The sequence below is a fragment of the Aspergillus chevalieri genome, chromosome 2 (assembly GCF_016861735.1).
Source record: "Aspergillus chevalieri M1 DNA, chromosome 2, nearly complete sequence".
NCBI lineage: Eukaryota > Fungi > Ascomycota > Eurotiomycetes > Eurotiales > Aspergillaceae > Aspergillus > Aspergillus chevalieri.
The window spans coordinates 877844-899577 of record NC_057363.1 but is presented as its reverse complement, the minus strand read 5'-3'; the positions used below and the strand labels follow the sequence as shown (position 1 = coordinate 899577).

At 50.3% G+C, this 21734-nt stretch overlaps 5 protein-coding genes across 5 annotated transcripts; 4 read left to right on the top strand and 1 right to left on the bottom strand.

Annotated features, from left to right (window-relative positions):
• Positions 1–1568: 1568 nt before the first annotated feature.
• On the top strand, positions 1569–2250 carry ACHE_20300A (uncharacterized protein; the record flags this gene model as incomplete). The annotated part of the gene is made up of 2 exons (XM_043284588.1): positions 1569–1621; positions 1677–2250. The coding sequence occupies 2 exons, from the start codon at positions 1569–1571 to the stop codon at positions 2248–2250; spliced, it is 627 nt and encodes a 208-aa protein (XP_043133364.1).
• A 4014-nt stretch (positions 2251–6264) lies between these two features.
• On the top strand, positions 6265–7314 carry ACHE_20299A (uncharacterized protein; the record flags this gene model as incomplete). The annotated part of the gene is made up of 1 exon (XM_043284587.1): positions 6265–7314. One exon carries the CDS (start codon positions 6265–6267, stop codon positions 7312–7314), a length of 1050 nt encoding a protein of 349 aa, XP_043133363.1.
• Positions 7315–14179: 6865 nt separating this feature from the next.
• ACHE_20298S (uncharacterized protein) lies at positions 14180–15781 on the bottom strand (the record flags this gene model as incomplete). Its single annotated transcript, XM_043284585.1, has 6 exons — positions 14180–14239; positions 14296–14649; positions 14813–15049; positions 15116–15135; positions 15211–15552; positions 15682–15781. 6 exons carry the CDS (start codon positions 15779–15781, stop codon positions 14180–14182), a joined length of 1113 nt encoding a protein of 370 aa, XP_043133362.1.
• Positions 15782–16602: 821 nt separating this feature from the next.
• Positions 16603–17725, top strand: ACHE_20297A (uncharacterized protein; the record flags this gene model as incomplete). Its single annotated transcript, XM_043284584.1, has 3 exons — positions 16603–16678; positions 16759–17037; positions 17094–17725. The coding sequence occupies 3 exons, from the start codon at positions 16603–16605 to the stop codon at positions 17723–17725; spliced, it is 987 nt and encodes a 328-aa protein (XP_043133361.1).
• A 1749-nt stretch (positions 17726–19474) lies between these two features.
• On the top strand, positions 19475–20892 carry ACHE_20296A (saccharopine dehydrogenase family protein; the record flags this gene model as incomplete). The annotated part of the gene is made up of 4 exons (XM_043284583.1): positions 19475–19664; positions 19722–19869; positions 19917–19989; positions 20047–20892. 4 exons carry the CDS (start codon positions 19475–19477, stop codon positions 20890–20892), a joined length of 1257 nt encoding a protein of 418 aa, XP_043133360.1.
• Positions 20893–21734: the final 842 nt, after the last annotated feature.

Sequence of the window (21734 nt, the reverse complement as noted above, 5' to 3'; positions counted from 1 at the left end):
TAGAAGATAATAATGGATTGATTTTCCTATCTAGACTACTGTAGCCATCGACGAGAATATCGAATTTGGAGAAGGAAAGAAGAGAAAATCTATCTACAGGAAAGGGCGCTTTTATCTACATGATGTGTGGCCGTGCTAGGTACTTTCTTGGTTTGCTCAGATGGCGGCGTTTGTTGATATCAGCCATGGAGGTGTTAAGCCATCACAATCACTCTTAAATTCAAGGTGGGTGTATTTCAATGATAGCATGTCCATAATAGAATTGCAGTCTTTTTTTGTGCTAATAGATTGGCCCTTTGGCCAAGTGGGTTGCTAGCAAAACTCCATGCTTTTTTGGTGAGTTTTTATTCCGTGAATAATCTTATCTGTCCATTGAGGTGTGTGAACCCTTTTGGTGACTCCCACTCAAAATCCATCTTTACTCCCTAGTCTGTCCCTGCTCCATAATCTGTCCAGATCCTCTAGTCTGTTCCTACCTTCCAGCCCGTCCCTACTCCCCAGTCTGATCCTACTCACTTCTGTCCCTTGTTTGGTGTAGGACATCCACTGAGCCTCGCTTAAATCCCTTGCACACACTAGAAAGCTAGGTGCCGACAGGCTGGCCTCTTCTTTTCTCTCCTCATGTTAGAACTTCATCAGATAGTCTGATCCAATTAGTGATGATGAGAAGGATTGCGCGTTGTCTGCCCAATATCAGCCTGGCCCTGAGGTGCCTAGTCAACATAGGCTAGGAAAACGTCGAAACAATGTTGTTTCCGAGCATGAGGACCAGGGATCTAATGAGCTGGACAATCATGTGCTGACCTTCCATTACCCGATACTCAATTACGGACGTCAGGTCGTATTCGGAAGCGATCAAGGTTTCTCGATAGATATGAAATTGGTCGTGGGTAGTTATGTAAATAGTATCAGCTTCATAATTTCATTTTCCAATAGAATGTTCCGATATCTTGACCTTTTACCTCTACCCTTAGTATGTAAAGTAAATACCAAAAAATACAGTCTCAATACTGCATAAATTATGCAGGTCATGAGGTCCCTATGCTTGTCATATTTGTCCACCCTGACGGTCACCGTCTGTGGGTGAGTGATGCCTGAACCCGCCTTGTGGGTGAGGTTTCTGGACCCTCCACCCGCAAAATCGAGGGTGGAGGGTCACCCGTTGAGGGACCTCAGGATCTGGCGAGGTCTAGTGGCAGGACCAGCTGTGGCGACGCATCGGGCCAACAAACTGTCCGACTCGTCCGAATGCAACCGCACGCCAAACTCAATATTCTCCACGTCTGGATGTACCCTACTTTCCTTTCAAAGTGTCGGGCGTTTGCCTCGGTAGGAGACGCTGATCATATATCTTTCCGTAGATCAATTAATTTCCTTCGCCATCTTCTTCTTGACACCATCATCACAAGTCCAGTCACAACACCCTCAGTAACCATCTTCCGAGCTGGTCGAAGAGTGTCGGCATCTATCCTGAGATCAATATCAGCCCCCATCACCACTTACTGAGCATCTTCTGGGAAGCGGGACCATCAGATCCTGATTTTTGTGTCTAGGATACCGCCAGCATCATGTCTTCGACCGCAGGTCGCTCGTCAGCGGCATCATCAAAGGCCTCCGCACCGTATGTGGCTCTTACCTCGCCTTGACGCGGTCCTAACCCTTTTATGAACATCTAGATGCTCACAGTGTCCAACTGCCCAGGTCGAGTTTGGAGGTCAGAAGGTCGATGTACCCAAAGGCGGTTACTACGACCGTTACCGCATGAACCCAAACCTGGACGAGGTAGCCCGCGATCCGGCCGTCGGACCGGACATCGACTTCTTCTGGAAGATACCAAAGAAGCTGGTCAATTCAAGGGTCGGCCAGGTATACGCTCCAAACTTCTATTATCGCACCAGGAGCATCCAACTCCTCTTCCTCGCGCCTCTCGACCGCTTGCAGTCTAAGCTCCCGTCACCCTTGGAGCCTATCGCAGCGTTTCCCGGTTACGGCTTGGTGGCGTTGACATTTTACTCGTACCTCGTCTGTGACAACGATCCTTACAACGAGGTCTCCATTGCCGTCATCGTCCGTCAACCGGGTAAAGATAGTTACAGCACGACCCAACTGCTCAGCTCCATATGGAACCGGACCTTCTACGGATACGTGTTGGCGCTACCCGTCAATACCGAGATCGCTCGAGTACGAGGTGTATTATTATTATTATTATTTAATCAAGTTTATTGTCCATACCGAGCCCTAGAGCTATGATAGACCATGATTCGTGGACTCGAGGTCAGTGGCTATTCTACAGTCTCTTGTCCCCATAGGTTCCTGAGGCGTTAGCCCCCTTCTATCATCTTTCCGATCCTTTTCCTCGCCCCAGACCGCCTGTATGCGCAGGGCTTTTGAGCATCGTGCTCTCCTTGTGTTTTGGAGCAAGATGGGTGTGGCCTAGGCTGACTCTCAGCCTTGGGCTACCCTCCCTGCTACCCCTCTCCTGTTCTAACTGCTTCCTCCAATGCTTCCAGTCCCCATTCGTCGTCTCTTCGGGCCCTTTCTGCCGTCTGCTGTAGGTGCGCCCGGGGTAGAGCTATGCTGGTGCTGGCTAGGAATTGTAGCAATGCCCTGGTAGCTTTGGGCTCTCCTAGGAGTCGTCCTTGTGGATATTCTTCTGCAGTGGTGGGTCTCAAGACTCCGTCAGTCTCTAGGTCCTTGTAGAGCCTGTTTCGTTGGTGTCGCCATTCCCGACATTCAAAGAGAAGATGGTGTATTGTCTCCCTTGATATACCGCATCCTTCACAGGTTGCATCCTCCCGGACCTGGATCCGATGTAGGTATGTTCCTATAGCGGCATGTCCTGACTTCAGTTGAAAATAACGGCTTGCTAGGTGTTTGGGAGCTATTGCAGCTGCTGGGTCGAGCCGCCAGTTCCTCTGTGGCCTGTATGTTCGTTGACCTTGTTGAGATCGCTGTCCAAGTTCTTTGCTGAGCCATCTCTGCCTTTGTGCTATAATGGCTTCTGTTCGGGCTCTACAGGTGAAGGCCAGGGATATCTCTCTTGGGCCTCTTCCTGGTGGCTTACTGGCTGCCTGTTTTGCTGCCTGGTCAGCTCTCTCATTCCCTTCTATTCCTGCATGTCCCGGCACCCATTGGATAGTAGTTTGGCAACCTCGGGCATGTAGTCTCTTGGCTATAGCATGTGCTTGGGTCACTAATGCTTGGCCTGGCCCTGGCTGGGTGTGTTGCATCCTTGCAATGGCTGCTTGGGAGTCCAACAGGATAGTGATTGGTCTTTGGTCCCCCACTTTCTCTGCTAACTGGAGTGCTTGCACAACTCCCAGAAGCTCTGCATCAAAGACCTCATATCCCTTGCCTAATGGGAACCCCCGGGTCTTCCATGTTCCTCCCGGCTCTTGCCAAGCAATCCCTGCCCCGCTTTTGCCATTCTCTAATCTTGATCCATCTGACCAGATTGCTAGCTCTGGAGGGAGAGATTGCGCTGCTGCTAGGGCCTCTGGACCTGGTAGCATCTCTATTTGGCCTGGGAACTGGCTACTGGTTGTCTGTGTTGTGCTCTCAAAGCCCCCAGATGGGTCCACTGGTAGAATATTGGCTAGTTGTCGAGCAAGGTGTTGTCCCAGGGACCATCGGCCTCGGTTGTTTCTCTCAGCCCATTGTCGGTTCCCTGGGGTCTGTTCCCCAGGTTGGGCGTGCTGATCCCCTTCCCGGAAGCTCACTGGGAGGACCTCCTTAGCTGGGTGGTTCTCCGGTAAGCTGAGCAGCCGGGTAGTGTATTTCAATTGTCGGGCCTCCAATAGGGCCTCTGCTGGTGCCAGGCCCGCTTCGCGGACTAGTGGCCCTACAGGAGTGGATTTCAACATGCCGGTAATTGCACGGGCCTGTCGGTTGATCATGAGCTGTATACCCACTCGTCGATCCTTCTGGCCTTGCCACCAGAGCTCTGCTCCATACAGGGCTACTGACTGTATCGCTGCAACTTGGACCTGGCGAGCCAGTCCTGGAGCAAGTCCATGACTCTGGCATAGGCGTTGTACCCGGTTTTCTGCAGCCCGTGCCTTGCGCATACAGGTCTGATAGTGGGCTTTGAGATTCAGCCCAGAATCAAGCCAGACACCAAGCCATCGCGTTGCCTCTAAGTTGAAGGGCACACAGTGGCCATCTACCTCCACTCGTGCTCGTTGAATCTGATCTTTCAGTTCCCGGCCCCGTTTGCGAGTAAGTAGGACTGCTTCTGTTTTCCCTGCATCAAACTGGACCACATTACCATGCCCCCACTCAATGGCCACCTTGGCAGCTTCTTGCAGCTTCTTGCAGACCTCTCTAACCGAATATCCTGGAGCGAGCAGGCCTATGTCGTCTGCAAATGAGAGACACTGGATACCATTCACTCTCCTCTCAATTGCATCAAATACACCGCTGAGGTAGATAATGAAGAGAATTGGTGACACTGGCGAGCCCTGTGGCACCCCTGAGTTAACTGGGTGTGCTGGGCACTGTGTGTTGTCAATCTGTAGCTGTACCCATCTGTCAGTCAAGAAGGACTGTACCCATCGGATCAGATCCCCATCTAGGTTGAATTCGATCAGTCGGGCTATCAGTCGGCTTGGGTTCACATGGTCAAATGCTCCCTTCACGTCAAGGAATAGCGCTCCCATAAGTTGTTGGAGTTTCCATGCTTCATGGGTGCTCTGTATTAGACATGCCACTGCGTCAATTGCACTCCGTTGCTTGCGACCTCCCATCTGTCCTGGGTGTAGTACCCCCATAGTCTCACAGTGGTGGGCAATCGCGTCTGCCGCTACCTTCTCAACCACTTTCCCTAAGCAGTTTAGTAGGCTAATCACCCGGTAGGCCTTCACAGCTGTGTAGTCTGGCTTATTGGGTTTCCTCAGCAGAATACCCTTTGCCACCTTCCACACTGGTGGGTGTAGGCCTAGTCGGAAGCATTGTCGGGTTAGAGCAACAATTCTGGGGCTGTCCCATTCCCATAAAAGCCGGAGAGCCCGGAAGTTTAGTCGATCAATTCCTGGGGCCTTTTGGACTGCCTGGTGAAACAGAGCGTGTTTAACTATTCCTTCATCCACCTGGCCATGCCAGGATCCTTGGGGGACCTCAACTTCTTGGCTATTCCCTGGTGTCTGAGGGAAGGCTGTTTCCCGAATCAGGGCTTCCTTCTCGTCAATGGAGCTGGCAAGTTGACCCTGGGGCCCACGTAGCGTTGGGGTTGTTGCCATAGTCCTGGGCTTTGTGTAGTTCAGAGCCCGCCAGCATCTAGCAGTATCCCCTAGGCCTGGCTGATCTGTTGCTCCTTCCAGAAAGGTTTCCCAGCAGGTGCGTTTCGCTCGTCGGATGGCTCGATAGTAGCTATTCCGGACCTCTCTCAGTTCTGTTGTAGAGATCTCTTGACCCTGCCATGCCCGTCTTGCCTGACTGTAGGTCCTACGGGCCTCTTTAATCTCTGTCCCCCACCAGCGTTTTGATAGTGGAGTCACCCGTAGCTGTTTTGCATGCCGATTTAATACTGCTGTCAGGGCCTCCTGGATCCATATGGCTTCCCCAGCTAGGTCTTCTGACGAGCAAGAGTTCCCCAAACAGGGTCTGGATTCTGTTCTCGCTTGCCAATCCCCCTTGGCTTCCTCCAGGGCTTGTGGGTTGGCTTGAAGCGTCTGAATCTGCCACCCTGTTACATATTGTGAGGGTATTGTAGATATTCGTTCCAGAGAGGTCCATTCCATGATTATCAGTTCATGGTCTGAGCCGGTTGGGTGCTCTTGGTCAACAGTCCACATCTCCAGAGGCCCCATACTAACTGTGGTTAGAGCCAAGTCAATGATTGAAATCCCTGGTGTCCTTTTTGGTCGAGTGGGGACTCCTAGCTCATTGTTGATGTAGAGACCTGCTTCATCTACCAAATTCTCTAGCGGTCTGGCATTCACTCGGGCTCTTGCTAGAGGGTTCCATAGTGGGCTATGGGTGTTAGGATATTGGGACCATGGGGCCCTATCGAGGTCCCCTATCGAGACTCTCGAGAGGCATATGTGATAGATCAGATACCCCGCAGCGGGGTTGTCCAGAGGAACAGGAGTTAAAAGGCGTGCACTGTATGTAGCTTCATCCGACAAGATTCAGTCTTGTAACAATCTCACTATACTGCTTCCTTTCCAATATCGTTATCCTTACCTGGTTGACAGGCTGATCTACACTGCCCCGTAGATCATAACAATTCTGAATCTTCTCTTTTCAACCACCTAAGGGAAGACGATGCCGAGAGGTCGCCCAAGAACTATCGCTGAGGAAACAACACTGTCCTCACAAGACACTATAACACCTGAGCAAATCGACACCGACCTGCAAGCAATACACAACCGAATCGCCAAGCTTGAGGAGCTCCGCGTCGCCCGCGAAAACCTTGCCCGCCTAGAAGCAGAGGTTATCAACCCTTCCGAAATAGGTTCAGTAGTGAACCGGGACCACCCAGGCAACCACCCACCAGAGAGTCACACTGAAGAGCTAAAGATCAAGAATATCTCAACCTTCACGCTGAATTTCAACCTACAAAGACGCCAGGATTGGCTCCTCGACCTCCGCTACACCTTTCGGGGTGCCCCCCGAAAATACCGAACAGATGGGAAGAAAATCCTAGCCGCCCTCAACTTCCTTGATCACACCTGTCGGCATAGATGGTATCGACATGTGGAAGAGAAATCTATTGAGGAGCGCCAAAACATTGAAGATTCATGGGCATACTTCGAAGAATGGACACTTAGCCTCATTCGGAATACAACCACCCTCCAGGCTGATATAATGGACCAAATCGAAAGGACCTGCCAGCTCCCCAATCAGGACCCTAGAGAGTTCCATGCCTACCTTGACACCCTAGAACAACATTTCCCTCGACAAGCAGAAAAGGAACGTGCACTCTCCTTTTTCGCTAAACTCCAGGGCAACCTCAAGAAATATATTCGAGAACATCACATTAAGCTGCCTGAAGGACGAGAGGAGATGGTCTCCCTTGCCACCCACTATTGGAACCTCCTAAAACCAAGTCGCAAACGAAACTGGACCGAATCTACCACAACTAGTGGCCAAGAGCAAGATGACCCCAAACGTCGCAGATACAAATATTCAGCTCCTTATCTCAAAACTAAGTGGAAACAACCTACTGGCCCAGACGGCAAGCCTTACCACTGCTATATTTGTGACGCCACCGATCACCTTGCATCCAGGTGCCCCAAGAAGACAAAGATTCAATCAGTCCTGAATAACCAGAATATTCAGTCAGAAATGGGAAACGGGGAAGAGTCGAAGTAGACCCTACGCCTTCGGCTCATCACTCTCAAGTAGGGACAACTGTTCGCTTCCACATCCCAGTTACTATTCAAAACACCATCGAAACACATGCAGATCTAGATAGCTGCGCCGAAGTCGACATCATTAGCCACCAATTTGTACTCCAACATCGGCTACAGCCAGCTAAACTCACTGCGCCTATTCTTGACGCTGTTAACCGATCTAAGGTGCCAACCTATGGTGTCTGGAAAGTCCCTATTACTGCTACTGATTCGCGGGGGACTACACGCGCATTTGAAAGGCATTGTGTTGCTATCGATCGAGACCCACGGTCAAGTGGGAGCCCAGTCCTTCTATCAATGACGACACTTGAGGACCATCACATTTACCTCTCAGCATGGAATCGACAGTGGTGGTTTGAAGTATCAACCATCTCACACCAGAAACCTCACAAGTTCGTTAAAACATGCCGAAATCTCACACATGTATTCGCTGTGGTAAAAATGCCTGAAGACATCTGGCTACCCACAGACACAAATGAATCCTCACCGAACCTCGACAAATTACCAGCAGAATTAGAGAAGTTCCATGATGTTTTCTCTGCAGAACGTTCGAAGATCCTACCCTCTCAGAAATCCACCGACCATGCAATCGATTTAAAAGACGGTGAAACCCCACCATATGGGCCCATTTACCCTCTCTCACAGACTGAGTTAGCTGAACTCCGGCGGTATCTCGATGAAAACATTGCCAACGGGCGAATTCGCCCATCAAAGAGCCCTGCAGGGGCCCCTATCCTTTTTGTCCCCAAGAAAGATGGTAGCCTGCGTCTCTGTGTGGACTACCGGGGCCTTAATAAAGTTTCAGTCAAAAACCGATACCCTCTACCTCTCATTTCAGAAATCCTTGACCGATTATCTGGTTCCAAATACTTTAGCAAGATTGATGTTCAAGATGCCTATTACCGAATCCGAATCAAGGAAGGGGATGAATGGAAAACAGCATTCCGGACTCGTTATGGCCATTTTGAATATACTGTTATGCCGTTTGGATTGACCAATGCACCAGCTACCTTCCAAAACTACATCCACATAGCGCTTCGTGGCCTTCTTGATGTCTTTTGCGTGGCATATCTAGACGATATCCTGGTTTTTTCAGCAGACCGAGAATCACATACACAGCACCTGTACCAGGTCCTTGAGCGCATGCGCCAAGCAGAACTGTTTGCAAAACCTAGCAAGTGCAGCTTCTTCCAAGAGGAGGTTGAATTCCTGGGATATATCATCTCTCAAAAAGGCATCTCAATGGACCTTCGGCGTATTGAAGCTATTACATCCTGGGAACTCCCTGGAAGCTATCATGATATTCAGGTTTTCCTTGGATTCTGCAACTTCTATCGTCGTTTCATCCGAAATTTCTCCCTTCTTGCTTTACCTCTAACCTCCCTCCTGAAAGGAAGCAAGAATGGCCGGAAACCTGGAGCAGTCTGCTTATCCCTTGCTGAAAGACTAGCATTCCGCCGTCTACTTGCTGCCTTCCAAACAGCACCTCTGCTTCGATATTTTGATCCTCAGAAACCGATTCGCCTAGAACCCGACGCGTCGAAATATGGAATGGGCGGAATTCTCTCACAACCAGACAACAACAATGTTTATCACCCAGTTGCATGTTGGTCCCGGAAATTCACTGAGACAGAGATAAATTATGGTACACCTGACCAGGAGTTATTTGCAATTGTCCACTCTTTCAAACACTGGCGCCACTACCTAGAAGGGAGTATGCATCCTATTGAGGTTCTTTCAGATCATTCTAATCTGCAGGCATTTATGCGTCAACGGAAGCTCAACGGGCGACAAGCTCGGTGGTGCCTATTCTTAACACCTTTTGACTTTGTGATCAAACATCGCCCAGGGAAAATGAACCCTGCAGATGGTCTTTCTCGAAAAGGTTGTTCCAAGGAGATAGGGGACGCCCTAGATCCAGATGTGTTATCTCCATTACAGCAGCGACTTGCTAGTGAATTGGGCCCGCCTGGCCAGCGGAGCACCATGGTACAATCTTTGTGTGTGTCAGACCTGATCAGTCTGAAATCCCAGTTTGAGGCCAGGGGCGACGGAACTGCCCGGGGGAACACCCACCTCAGCACTCCCATGGTGGAGATGATCCCGGGCACCCACGAGGTGAATGGATCGCTGCAGAATCAGCTGACTGGGCTGTCTGGGATGATTTGCGCCGCAACAGGCCAATCTCTCAGTATGGGTTAGATAATGTGAGCGCCTCAGAGAGGGCACATATATATGAGTTAAAAGTAAGTGACAATTTGTTATTGGAAATCCAACGGACCCAGGCCGAAGATCCAGAGACCCAACGCCTGAAGGCTGGTATTGAAGAGGGTCAACGAGGATTCAATGACTGGCATATAAACACTGATGGTCTAGTTGTGTTTCGGGGTCGATTGTACATTCCTGCAGCAGAGAACCTGCGTCAAAAACTTTTGGAGTTATACCACGATGATCCCCTGGCAGGCCATTTTGGCCAAACACGAACAACTGACCTGCTAAAACGCAAATTTCACTGGCTCCGATTGCATGAAGATGTGAAAGAATATGTCATGAGTTGTGCTGTGTGTCAAGGCACCACAGCACCAAGGCATCGACCCTACGGCAAAATCGAATCACTGCCAATCCCTCATCGACCTTTTGCTGAATTGTCAATGGACTTTATAACAGGCTTACCACCGGTATTAGTGGGCGATCAAATGGTTGATGCAATTCTGGTGATTGTTGACCGATATTCGAAAATGTGCCTTCTGTTCGCTGTGCCATCAACAATCAATGCAGCTATGCTTGCTGAATTGTTTCACACACATGTGGAGCTAAAATATGGGCCGCCGGACGGGATTGTCTCTGACCGAGGACCAATCTTTACCAGCAGCTTCTGGTCCAGCCTCTGCTACCTGTCCCATGTCAAATTGAGGCTGTCAACAGCGTTTCACCCCCAAACAGATGGCCAAACAGAACGGATGAACCAGACACTTGAGCACTACCTTCGCTGTTTTGTGGATACTGAACAGCTAAATTGGCCATCACTCCTCCGAACAGCTGAATTTGCCTGCAACAACGCAAAAATGCAACAACCGGTATGTCGCCTTTCCAAGCCCTATTGGGGTATTCACCGGACTTTCACATACGCATCGAGGACGATGCGCCTTCAGGAGAGGTGCCAGCAGCCACTGCACGAATACAAAAATTAGGGGAATTGCGACAGAAACTGGAGAAACACTGGCAAAACACCACTGAAGCCCAGGCGAAATACTATAACAGTCGACATAAGCCAATGGAATTCCAGCGCGGAGACTTGGTTCTCCTCTCAACAAAGAACCTGAAGTTGAAAAAGCCTGCACGAAAACTAGCCCCACGATTTATTGGGCCCTTCCGGGTGCTAGATCGAATTGGACAACAAGCCTATCGCCTTGCCCTCCCGAATCAATATGCCCGTATCCATAATGTTTTCCATGTCTCACTTCTAGAGCCCTGGACGAATCGCGATCAAAACAGTGTGGAACAGATGCCTATGCCGCAGCTGGAAGATGATGGTGAATGGGAAGTCGAAGAGGTAAAAGGAGAAAGGCGGTTCGACGGCGACCTCTACTTCTTAGTTAAATGGAAGGATTGGCCATCTGAATATAACCAATGGGTTCCCCACGACAATATGGCGAATGCGCCTGAAGCGATCAGAAAGTTCCGAAAGACAATCAAGAGAAGATAGAACGAGGGACACCAGAGTACTGTCAGATCTTCCGAGAACACCAGGCAATGTAGACTGGCCAGAAACGCCGGCCTATCTTACGGCGCCCGAGGACGGCCGCCATTAGGAGGGGGATAATTGTTAGGATATTGGGACCATGGGGCCCTATCGAGGTCCCCTATCGAGACTCTCGAGAGGCATATGTGATAGATCAGATACCCCGCAGCGGGGTTGTCCAGAGGAACAGGAGTTAAAAGGCGTGCACTGTATGTAGCTTCATCCGACAAGATTCAGTCTTGTAACAATCTCACTATACTGCTTCCTTTCCAATATCGTTATCCTTACCTGGTTGACAGGCTGATCTACACTGCCCCGTAGATCATAACAATGGGCGTTGAAATCTCCCACAAGCAGGCATCTTCCCTCAAGAACCTGGTCCCATTGCACATCCTCTAGTGCTCTTCTCTGTCTCTCATTCCCCCCATGCCAACAATGGCCAATTCCCAGCCAATTGTCATAGCAGTTGATTATTCTGGTTCTTCGTGTTTTTTCTCGGGCCCGATTCAGCTCCCATACATCCATTACCATGAGATATGGGTGATCAAGGAGATCTGTTCGGGCCTCCACAATTATTTCATTTAATATATCCCGCCGGATTGCTACCGCCACTCGCCGGTCTTGAAGAGATCCTGCTTCTGGCCAATATATCTGATATCCTCCATGTCGGAACTCCATATCAATATAAGGTTCCTGTAGGCATGCTAGTCTCACCCCTAGCTCCAGCCCCGCCTCCAGAGCCGCAACAGTGACCGCATAGGTCTTGCGGCAATTGTGTTGGAGTAGTCGCATTAGTGGGCTATTGAACGCCCTGGGGTGCTAATGCCCCTCATCTCTGTGTCCTCCTCTTGGCCAGTTGTCAAGCTAGGTCCCAGATACCGCTGGGTCTGGGGGCTGTTAGGAGCTGAGCTGCTCCGTGGTCGTGATTGGTGCTGGTCTCGGTTGACCACACTGAAAGCGAATCCTGGTGAGCTCAGAATGGCTGGTTCCACACTGGTCATTTGCTGAGGTCTCTCAGTCGGTTGGGATACGTCCTTGGACTCCACAGTTCTCTTTCTCAGTTCCTTCCTCACTGCTCGCTTGGCCGGGCAATTCCCTACTGTTGCAGGGTGTGGTCCTCCACAGGTGCCACATTTGGCCGGGATGTGTTTACAGGCGGTTCCTGGTTTGGCTGGGCAGTCTACCACCCGGCAGACATGTTCAGTGCCTTCATGGGGACCTGCACATATAAAGCAGCATGGTGGGTGGTCCCCACAGGCCTTGAAGCTGCGGTGGCCTAGTTGGCAGCATCTGGGGCAGACTGTGTCAACTCCTGTTTCCCAGTACTGCTCTGTCTTGTACCGGGATCCTCCAAAGCGAATGCCATTGATAAGAAGCCTCCGAGCCTCTTCTAGTGAACCCACTGTGACAACAATAGTTGATCCCTTCTGGTTGCTGTTCTGCAGTTCCTTGGAGCTCCGGAGCCATGTTGGGTTCCTCTTCAGTTGGTATTCAGTGCCCAGTTCAATCTCTTCACGAGCCAGAGTCAGGCCACAGGTGAGGTAGCGTCTAATTGGGACCCCATGGACCTTAACCCGGTACCATTGTTCTGGTAGCTCCACAGATATCACTGCTGGGTCTGCTTGTCGAGCTGCAGTGACTAAGAGGTCTTTATGATTGGGTAGCAGCATAGAGCCCAGGGTGCCTTTTTCCAGAAGAACTGTGATCGCTCCTGTATTGGTATATCCTGCATCCACCACTCGGATGAATGCTGGGAAGTGTTCCTTTGCTACTGCTCGGTTGATGGCCAGAATGACATCCTCTTTCTCTGTTCTTGGGGCGGCCTTTCCTCCCTCACGACGAAATAGTAGTCTCCGTGCTTCCTTGGGGCTGTCTTTGGCTGGCTTCAGTGTGATTGGATTGGGCTGGGTAGCCACAGCTGTTGCTTGGATTTGCCGGTTCTTCTGCTTCTTTCTGGTAACCTCCTGCCATTCCTGTCCTCCAGGTTTAGTGGAGAGTAGTGCAGCGAGGTCTGCAAACCTTGGTTCTTGCCTTGGTTGTTGGCTCATTTCCCTCACCTTGGGGGTCTGGTTGTTGTCTTGTTTGTTTGCCCGGTTTGATTGGGTATCAACTGCCAGTGTATTCTGCCTCACTGGCTCGCGCTGCTGGATGGTGCACTTGGCTTCTGTAAGCTCTGTGCGAAGCTTGCTGACTTCCAACTCCAGCTTTGTAATCCGCTCCATATATATTCCTTCACAGACTTGTCGCTCTGCTCTCCAGTTGGACAGCTCCTCTGCCAGGTGCGCCTGTATTTGTTCCTGGACCACCTGGTACATTTCTTGTTGCTGTGTCTGGGCTGCTTCCAGAGCTCCCACCAGTACCTGGGCTTGTTTGCTTGCATCTAGCAGGGAAGTTTGATGCTTTGGTCTGCTGATCAATGACTTTTGTAGAATCTTTCGTCGTCTGATTCCGCTTCTGGCCTCACTGGCCCGACTGGGGGTCCTGCTGGGTCCCTGAGGTTGCCAGCGCTCCTGGTCTTCATTTTCATCCATGCTAGCACTCTCCATGCTGCTATCGTTAAGTACCGGTTGCATCGTGTACCCAGATCGCCAGCGGGCTGGTGTTGGGGTGACTGGCATATCTTGTGTTTCTGCAAACTCGGAGGCCACGTTGCCCACTCCGGGGGGTGACGCGTGCGATATACCACCACCATGGGGTCTCAGTGCCTCCATGGTGGTTTATAGGTGCCAGAAGGCCCCTACCTGTCGATAAACGCGTGAAGAAGACGTGTTTTTCCTGGTGCTGATTTTAATGTTCCAGGCGCCCGATGGGGGCGTATGCTTAGGGCATACTGTGTATTCTACTGTACTGTACTCTCTACTCCCTGAAGGAGTCACTCTTGTCTGACAGTTAGACACTACACATTACTGATACAAATCTGCTAGATGAGTTCTGATTGAAGTTACATCATAGGACCAACGTTTCAAAAAGACGTTTCAGCCTCCATGTGAACCAAATAACCAAAGCGTGGGATTAAGGAAGTTGCTCATTATGTCGCCATCATCCATCGTTTCTTGTTAGCTTCTTAACCCAAGGCCAACGCCTACGGCGCATATGCGACAAGTCCAGCGGCTATGCGGTGAATTTGACCACGGAAGTATTGCTAGGTTCTGTCAGAACGATGCGTGGAAGACGAGGTATAATCAATATGTAACCTACTGTTTCTGCGCCTCCACCCAACATCCTGATTTGGAGCAGCCTCGCCAAGAATGGGATGGGAACTTTGGGAAACACCACCCTAGCTTCTTGATCGGAGTATATGTCATCCATTATGAATCGCGGGAAGTCGGGGCGGAGAACTGCTGGGCGGCCGATGCCGACAAGGTCGCAAACGCCATCCTTCAACGCGGCCTCGATTCCCTTGCGGGTTCGAAATCCTCCGGTGAGTAGAAGAATCAGGTTCGGGAACCGCTTCCTTGCTTGTGTCGCAAAATCCAAGAAGAAGGCCTCCCCAGATTCTGGATTTTGACTCTTGGTATTGCTAGTTCCACCTCGCAGCCCACGGCCCATCATCTGGATGTGATAACCATTGTCAGCGCATTGATGTAAAGCTCCACTATCTGGGATCTGCCGGTAGCCTATATGTGTAAGGGGGAAATATGCGACCCAGTCAATACTAGTTTGTGCTTCTGTACTTGAATGTCGAGGGCAGAGAAATATCATATACTATACGTACCGTTGGGTCTTCATAAGTTCCGCCAGAGATTTCAAGAAAGTCCACACCAGCATCAGAAAAGAGCTGAATTTGAGTCATGGTGTCTTCAAAGCTCGATGCGTTATGATCGGCAGAGTTCAGCTTGATCCCGACGCAGAAGGCCGCAGGAACTGCCTTTCGAATCTGGTGGATGATTTCGAGAACAATACGGGCTCGCCGTTCAGCGTCACCACCATAGTCGTCTTGACGAATGTTGCTCTGCGGATTTGTTTTCGCATATTAGTTAAACTGTGGTTTCATGGCTGGTACAATGGTGTTGCTTACTCGTGAAGAGAGGAATTGCGCTAGATCCACGTTTCAGTTAGACAATGTAACCCGCTGAAGACTCTTGACTGGAGATCAAGAGATGCAGAACGTACACAGAAGATAACCGTGCGCCGCGTGTATTTCAATACCGCCAAAGCCGCACTGCGCCAAAACACGGGCACAATTTACAAACTGGGCGATGACATGATCAATATCGGCATGGGACATGGCTTTTGGCATCCCGAAAACGATATTCCTGACGATAGTCGGAGCCAACCCATTTCCGATATGAAGGGGCACTTCACTCGGCGCAATGGCTTTACCGAAAAGACCCCGTTCCCCTGCACCTCTCGGGGACTGGCGGCCAGGGTGGCATATCTGAGCGATCGCGGGCGTACCATGTTGTTGGCAGGTATCTGCATATTTTTTCCAAAGTTCCAATGACTGGCGTTCATCTTTGATATTCACGTGTAGTCAGATCACCGTAGCCTCCTAGATGACGAACATCGACCTGTATGTTCCCTTTTCACATCATCAGATCCAAAGCCGAAATCAACTCGGGGAGCCATTCAGTATCCTCATACCCGTGAGAAGGGCACCCCATCCGCCCTTGGCCCATTCACCGTAAACTCGAGAAATCCGCGTGCCTGGTAAATGCCCCTTGTCTGCCAGCCCTTCGGCCATAGCAGCCTAGGCAAAGGCCATCAGCTGGTATCGACAAGGTAGAGTATGGTAGCATTTTGCCTTACCTTCACTAAACGATTGGGCAGAACTAAACCGCATGGTAGTCGGAGTGGTTCTTTGATATCTGATCCCATCATCGAAATTGAACCTTCATCAGACCGGGCCTATTTGTTGCTTTTCCGTCTAAATTCTAGTCCGATAATTGAGATATATGACTTTATTGTGACTACTGATTTATCCAAGTTGGATCTTACGGAACAAATAAAGAACGCCTGCACCCCACGGAAGGTGGAAACTTGGCAAGCGCTTCCGAGGTTGCAGTCAGACAGGGGTTATCCATATGCCTCGGTGTAGAAGTACTCTGGGGCATGTCCGACTCGAATAATTGCGACCGTTGTTGATGGATTTATCATCAGGGCATGCTATACCTGTGCTTAGGACATCCTTTGCCCCGAAGGACTGTCACAGGGAAGCTTTCTTATGTCATAACCTAAAAAGGGCGGGCTTCTAGATGCATCTGGCAGGGTTATGGGTCCACCAAAAATCTCATTAGGACAGTCGGGCCAACAATCTATTCGGTCCCACACCCCCAAGATGCAGATGTGCATCCACCTGGTTTCGCTAGAACTGAAGGTAGTTTAATGCACTGCAATATCTGACAGTAACACTACCGTAGAGACTAACAACTTGCCACATCAATGGTTCCAGTCCACCAGCAACATCATCCAACTAAGCCTACTTTACAGCGGCTGATAACACCGCATTGGAGAGTATCTGTCACCTCAATAGGCATCTCCATATATCAGACACTGTGAAACAAGATGGTTTCACTCCAGGCTGTGCGCACTCACAATACATCGTTAAAAGACCTGGGTTCTGGGCTTGTAGCTGTATTCGGTCCGTTCAACCCCCGAAAGCACTCCCATCCCTGTCTTCGCGATGCCTCGTTACTGGGACAATCTAGCTGATCTTTCAAGTGGGTGGTACGAGTGGGATCGGTCTCTACACTGCGCGTGAATTCGTTCGCCGCACTTTATCTCCCACCATCTACCTTGTTGGTCGCAACGAGACTCGAGCGGGTGACATTATTGCTGGCTTGAAGTTACTGAACGAGGGGGCCCAGATTTACTTTATCAAGGCCGATGCATCACTCTTGATGGAGGTGGATTCTGCATGTGATGTGATACAACGCCAGGTTAGCCATGTCAACGTGCTGTTTCTGAGCTGCGGCATCTTTACACTAAATCGGAGAGAGGGTAGGTCTGAATGCCCTTCTAGCACTCCAGCAGATATCTATTTAACCGCCATCCAGAAACCACCGAAGGCCTCGACAGAAGGTTCAGTCTCCATTACTACACCCGCATGCGCTTCATCCACAACTTAATCCCTCAATTGACCTGCGCCGGCCGTAATGAACATGGGCTCTCCCGGGTCGTATCCGTGCTAGGCGCAGGCCACGAAACAAAGCTTCACTTGGATGATCTCGACCTGCGGGAACGTTACGGTGTCGAAGCTTGCGATGTCCATGCCACGACGATGACCTCGTTGATGGTAAAAGAGTTTGCATTGCGATATCCGTCCACAACCTTTATTCATACGTATCCCGGGATTGTGAAGTCGGGGATTGCTCGGGAAGCCGGTCCTGTCGTGAGCCGCGTGATTAGGGCCGCAATGTTTCTCGGTAGGCTGTGGATGGTATCGAAACAAGAGAGCGGAGAACGGCACCTATTCGCAGCAACTAGCAGACAGTTTTCTCCGGGTACAAAGGCTGCGGTAGGAGGAATCACAGGTGGTGCTTATTTACTGAATTGGGACGTGTCTGAGGCGGGCAATCGAGGACTTCTCGATGACTACTATACACATGGAGTCAGTGATCAAGTATGGATGCACACGCAGGAAACGTTCAGGAAAGCTCTAGGTAACAAGGGACGGCTACGCCAATAATGAATAAACCAAACTTAATCGCGTACTATCAATGAGAACTTTCCAAGGGGCATCAGCATGCTAATTGAAGATGAGAAACAGGGTTAGTAGCCGACGGGCAATTGGAAGCCATATACCGTAGCACCTGCAGTCTGCATTCCAGGGGAGGTATCAACAAGGTGGCAGTCGCCGGCGAAAATGGCTTCTTTTGCTCCGTAATGTCGATACAGGAGAGGAATGGGCGCACGAATGTCAGGTCCTGTTCTTCGCCACAGGGCACTTTGCTGAGCCTCGGCCATGTCAAATCCCAGGAGCCTCATATTTTGAAGGTGCGATGTTTTATTCCGCACAATGGGATCACAGTGTCAACCTGGAGGGCAAGAGAGTTGTGGTCATCGGCAACGGATGAGTGCGAACTGTACTGTTCCCACAGTGGCTCTCGGCGATAATGTTTGAGCTCGATAGACTACCTGCGCAGGATCTGCACTTGGTACTGGGATGTCAGTTACTTGGTCCCTTTTACAGGACCGTCTGAGAAGGATTTGGATTTCATCCTTTGGTTGACGGAAGAGAGACTGCTACGGACGGTGGTTAGTCGGCAGGCCTACTTCAAGGATGCCAAGGAGGTCCTCAATGCTTGTCAGCTTGTATACGACAGGAAAGGGGGGAATTGGAAAATCTGTCATCGTGCTGGACTAGAAAGATGGATGAGACTGCTCCGGAGTATTGAAAAGCCCGTCATTTTTCTGGTAAAAGAAAAGTGAAGGCACATGAAAAAGCGGTTCCCCTGCTTGCGTCAAGATACCTCAGCCTAATTTCGCCAGATATATCTCTAGATAATGCGTGAATACGTATGCCCTAATTGTCGAAAAATGAGAGCATCACTTGATAGGCTATATTTAACAAGGAAGGTGCCAATCTTATAAGGGGTAAGCCATCTCAGGTATGAGGATTGGTCCCTGGCCCAGAAACGGGTTCTTTCAACCACCACCAAGCCAGATGATTTCCTTGAGAAAGTTGGTTTATCCGGGATTCGTAGTTTCAATGAACAAGCTGTATAAACATTTTGATATACAAGACGCACCCTTCGCTGCTCGCTCCAGTTGCTTCCAACGTAGCTGGCCTCGGGAGCTAGCCCCTTAATGCATCTCACCGCCGGGGTGAACATAATCTTACAATGTACCTCGGTTGCCAATTGGCTGACAAGGTAAGTCTCCAATCTGCAAGTCTCCTTTTTCGTGTATTAATTCATCTCGTTATTCGGTCAACTGGGACAAGAGATACTGTACAGCAGGGCCAACAGCAGGTCGGATAGTTAGTTGTCCCGCGGACGGCCGTAGCCAGTCCCACAGGGGATCCACCAATTTAGGTTCTGAACTATGGCCAACATCGTTGAAACTGGTTGGAAGCATTCGGGCAATCCCAGTACGCTGCGTATCAAATGGCCTGACAGGATATCATGTTGGCAGGAGTATCAAGGAACCCAGCCGAGGCAGAAGTCAACGAGGAACCGAGAGTCCTCGACTCGAAATATCACGTCGATAGCTTTACCAGTCAAGCTGTCGGTGATGATGCTCAGGCCGTGATTGTCAAACAGCACCTGGAGAAACTTCCCTCCGTCTGCCTCACATGCCTCGATGCCAGTCAGAGTTCTGTTCAGCACCTTTCTGTTCGACCATGGCAATCGACTTAAAAGAGGCTGTTTCCGTTCGATTTTCCTGGGCTAGCATTGCTTTTAAAAGTATCCTGGATATTTATATTCATTCTGCCATGTCTACTGAACGCGAATACGACGTGATTTTGCTAGGCGCGACTGGCTACACCGGTAAGCTGACGGCGCAGTATATCTTCAAATCGCTACCGCTTGACCTGAAGTGGGCAATCGCGGGCAGAAACAAACAGAAGCTCCAGGAGGTTGCCGAGTCACTGGGACCACTCCATCTATCAAGACAAGCAGTTGGTAGGTTGTGGACACCAGCCTTCCATCCATCCCTGCAATGCCTGATATCTTGCTTAGATACCCTCGTTGTGAGCCTGAACGAAAAGGAGCTTGACTCTTTGGCAAAGAGGACACGACTAGTCATATCGACCGTGGGCCCGTTCCAACTTTATGGCTCGGATACATTTGCTGCGTGTGCAAGAAATAGCACGCACTATCTCGACTGGTGAGCCACCAGTGCACCTACCTGACGCATTACACTCACCTTTGCAGTACTGGAGAAGCTCCCTGGTTAAAAGACATGATAGAGCAGTACGATATAATCGCCAAGACAAACGGCAGCATTGTACAAATTCCACGCGATTGATGAATTCGAGAGGTGCTTTGAGCTAATTTGGACCAGATGATCCCATGCTGTGGCTTTGACTGTGTGCCGTCCGACCTTTTGACCTGGGTTGCCGCCAGCTACAACCGCCGTCATTTCGGCGCACAGACGGGGCGTGTAGATCTTTGCATTCACAGCGTCCAGGGCGGAATAAGTGGGGGAACGCTGGCCTCGGTTCTCCAAGCATTTGAGCTACACAGCCTTCGTCATCTCTACCATGTCCACGCCCCGTTTTCTCTATCCCCAAAGCGGCCCACCCCGAAAGTGTCCCCAAAACGAACCAGTCTCTGGACCAAGCTCTTCGGACTGCTCTGGATCAAACAGCTTGGTTGGATGGCCTACCAGCCACAGGCAGCAGTCGACCGGACAATAGTCCATCGGTCCTGGGGTTTGCTAGAGCCTACGACCGCTTCATATGGCCATGACTTTGATTGGCACACTTGGTTCAAAATCTGGGGACCTGTCCTTGCCATATTGTGGCATTTTTCCGGACTGCTGCTAGCACCGTGGATCCTCCTACGTCCGGTTAGAAAGCTTCTTCCGAAGCTCTGGTACGAACCGGGAAGTGGTGCAGGGGAAGGCACAATCACGAACAACTGGTTTGAGTATCGGGGTGTCGCCGAGACAAACACCTCGGTCCAGCCGAAGTCCAGGGCATTAGTGCGGATGCGCTATGACAGTGACCCGTACATATTTACCGCCGTCGCCCTGGGAGAGGCAGCGCGGATTGTTCTTTGGCAGCAGGATACATGGGCACACAAGTTTGGTGGTGGGGTGCTGACGCCAGCCACCCTAGGGGATCACTATGTGTCTCAATTGCGAGCTGCTGGGGTCGTCATTGAAGCTCGAAACGCGGTGCCATGATATGATTTACCTGCATCTCCTTGCGTATAAGTAATTAAGTTTTCAGCCTCAGGCAGGTACATAGCCTCTATCAACGAGTTGAGTCGGTGAATCAAGGTCTTGGGGTAGTGCTATGAAAATGGTTGTCTGTTTTGCCCATTGGAGATCTCATGAATATTGGCTTTCCCAAACAGTTCATTGTTTTTTTCGAATAGCTCACCTCGATCGGCTTCTGGTAATTTGGTGTAGGCCAACCACATCGCCAACACTGAAATTCCTCAGTTCCTCCCTAACCTGCTGGACGACACCCTAGAGCGTCATAGCCGATCATGTACGAAACCTTGTATTGCAAGTGTAAGGATTAGTCCCCAGACCTTCCTCACCATTTCGTCAACGTCTACGATTCCTCACTTCACTCACATCTCTTTCATTGCCGTCTTGAAGACTCTCTTCTTTCTTCACGTCCACTGGAATGACACTTGCTGCGTGGAAAGGGCTCAATCGTCACCGCCTTTGGATGTGGAAGTTATAGGGGATCTATCCGGCGTTTACCTGTTGTTTCGTAGGGCGAAAAACCCCGCCCAGGATTGGGGAAAACCTGCGAGAGATAGGTACTTGGTAATAGACAAGATTTGTGGGTGCAGGGTCAAGTAGGATTCAAACCCACAATCTGCTTGGTGATGTGCGCATCAGCAGACTAGCCAGGCTCAATACCTATACCACTAAGCCACTGGCCCGGCCGGTCAGGCTTACCTGTTTGGTCCTCAACTGATGTCAGGCGGTCAAGAGTTACGGGGAAAGATTATGGCCATGAGAATATGCTCACCTAATGCAAAGACGGGAGTTGGTTAGCAGGATTCCTA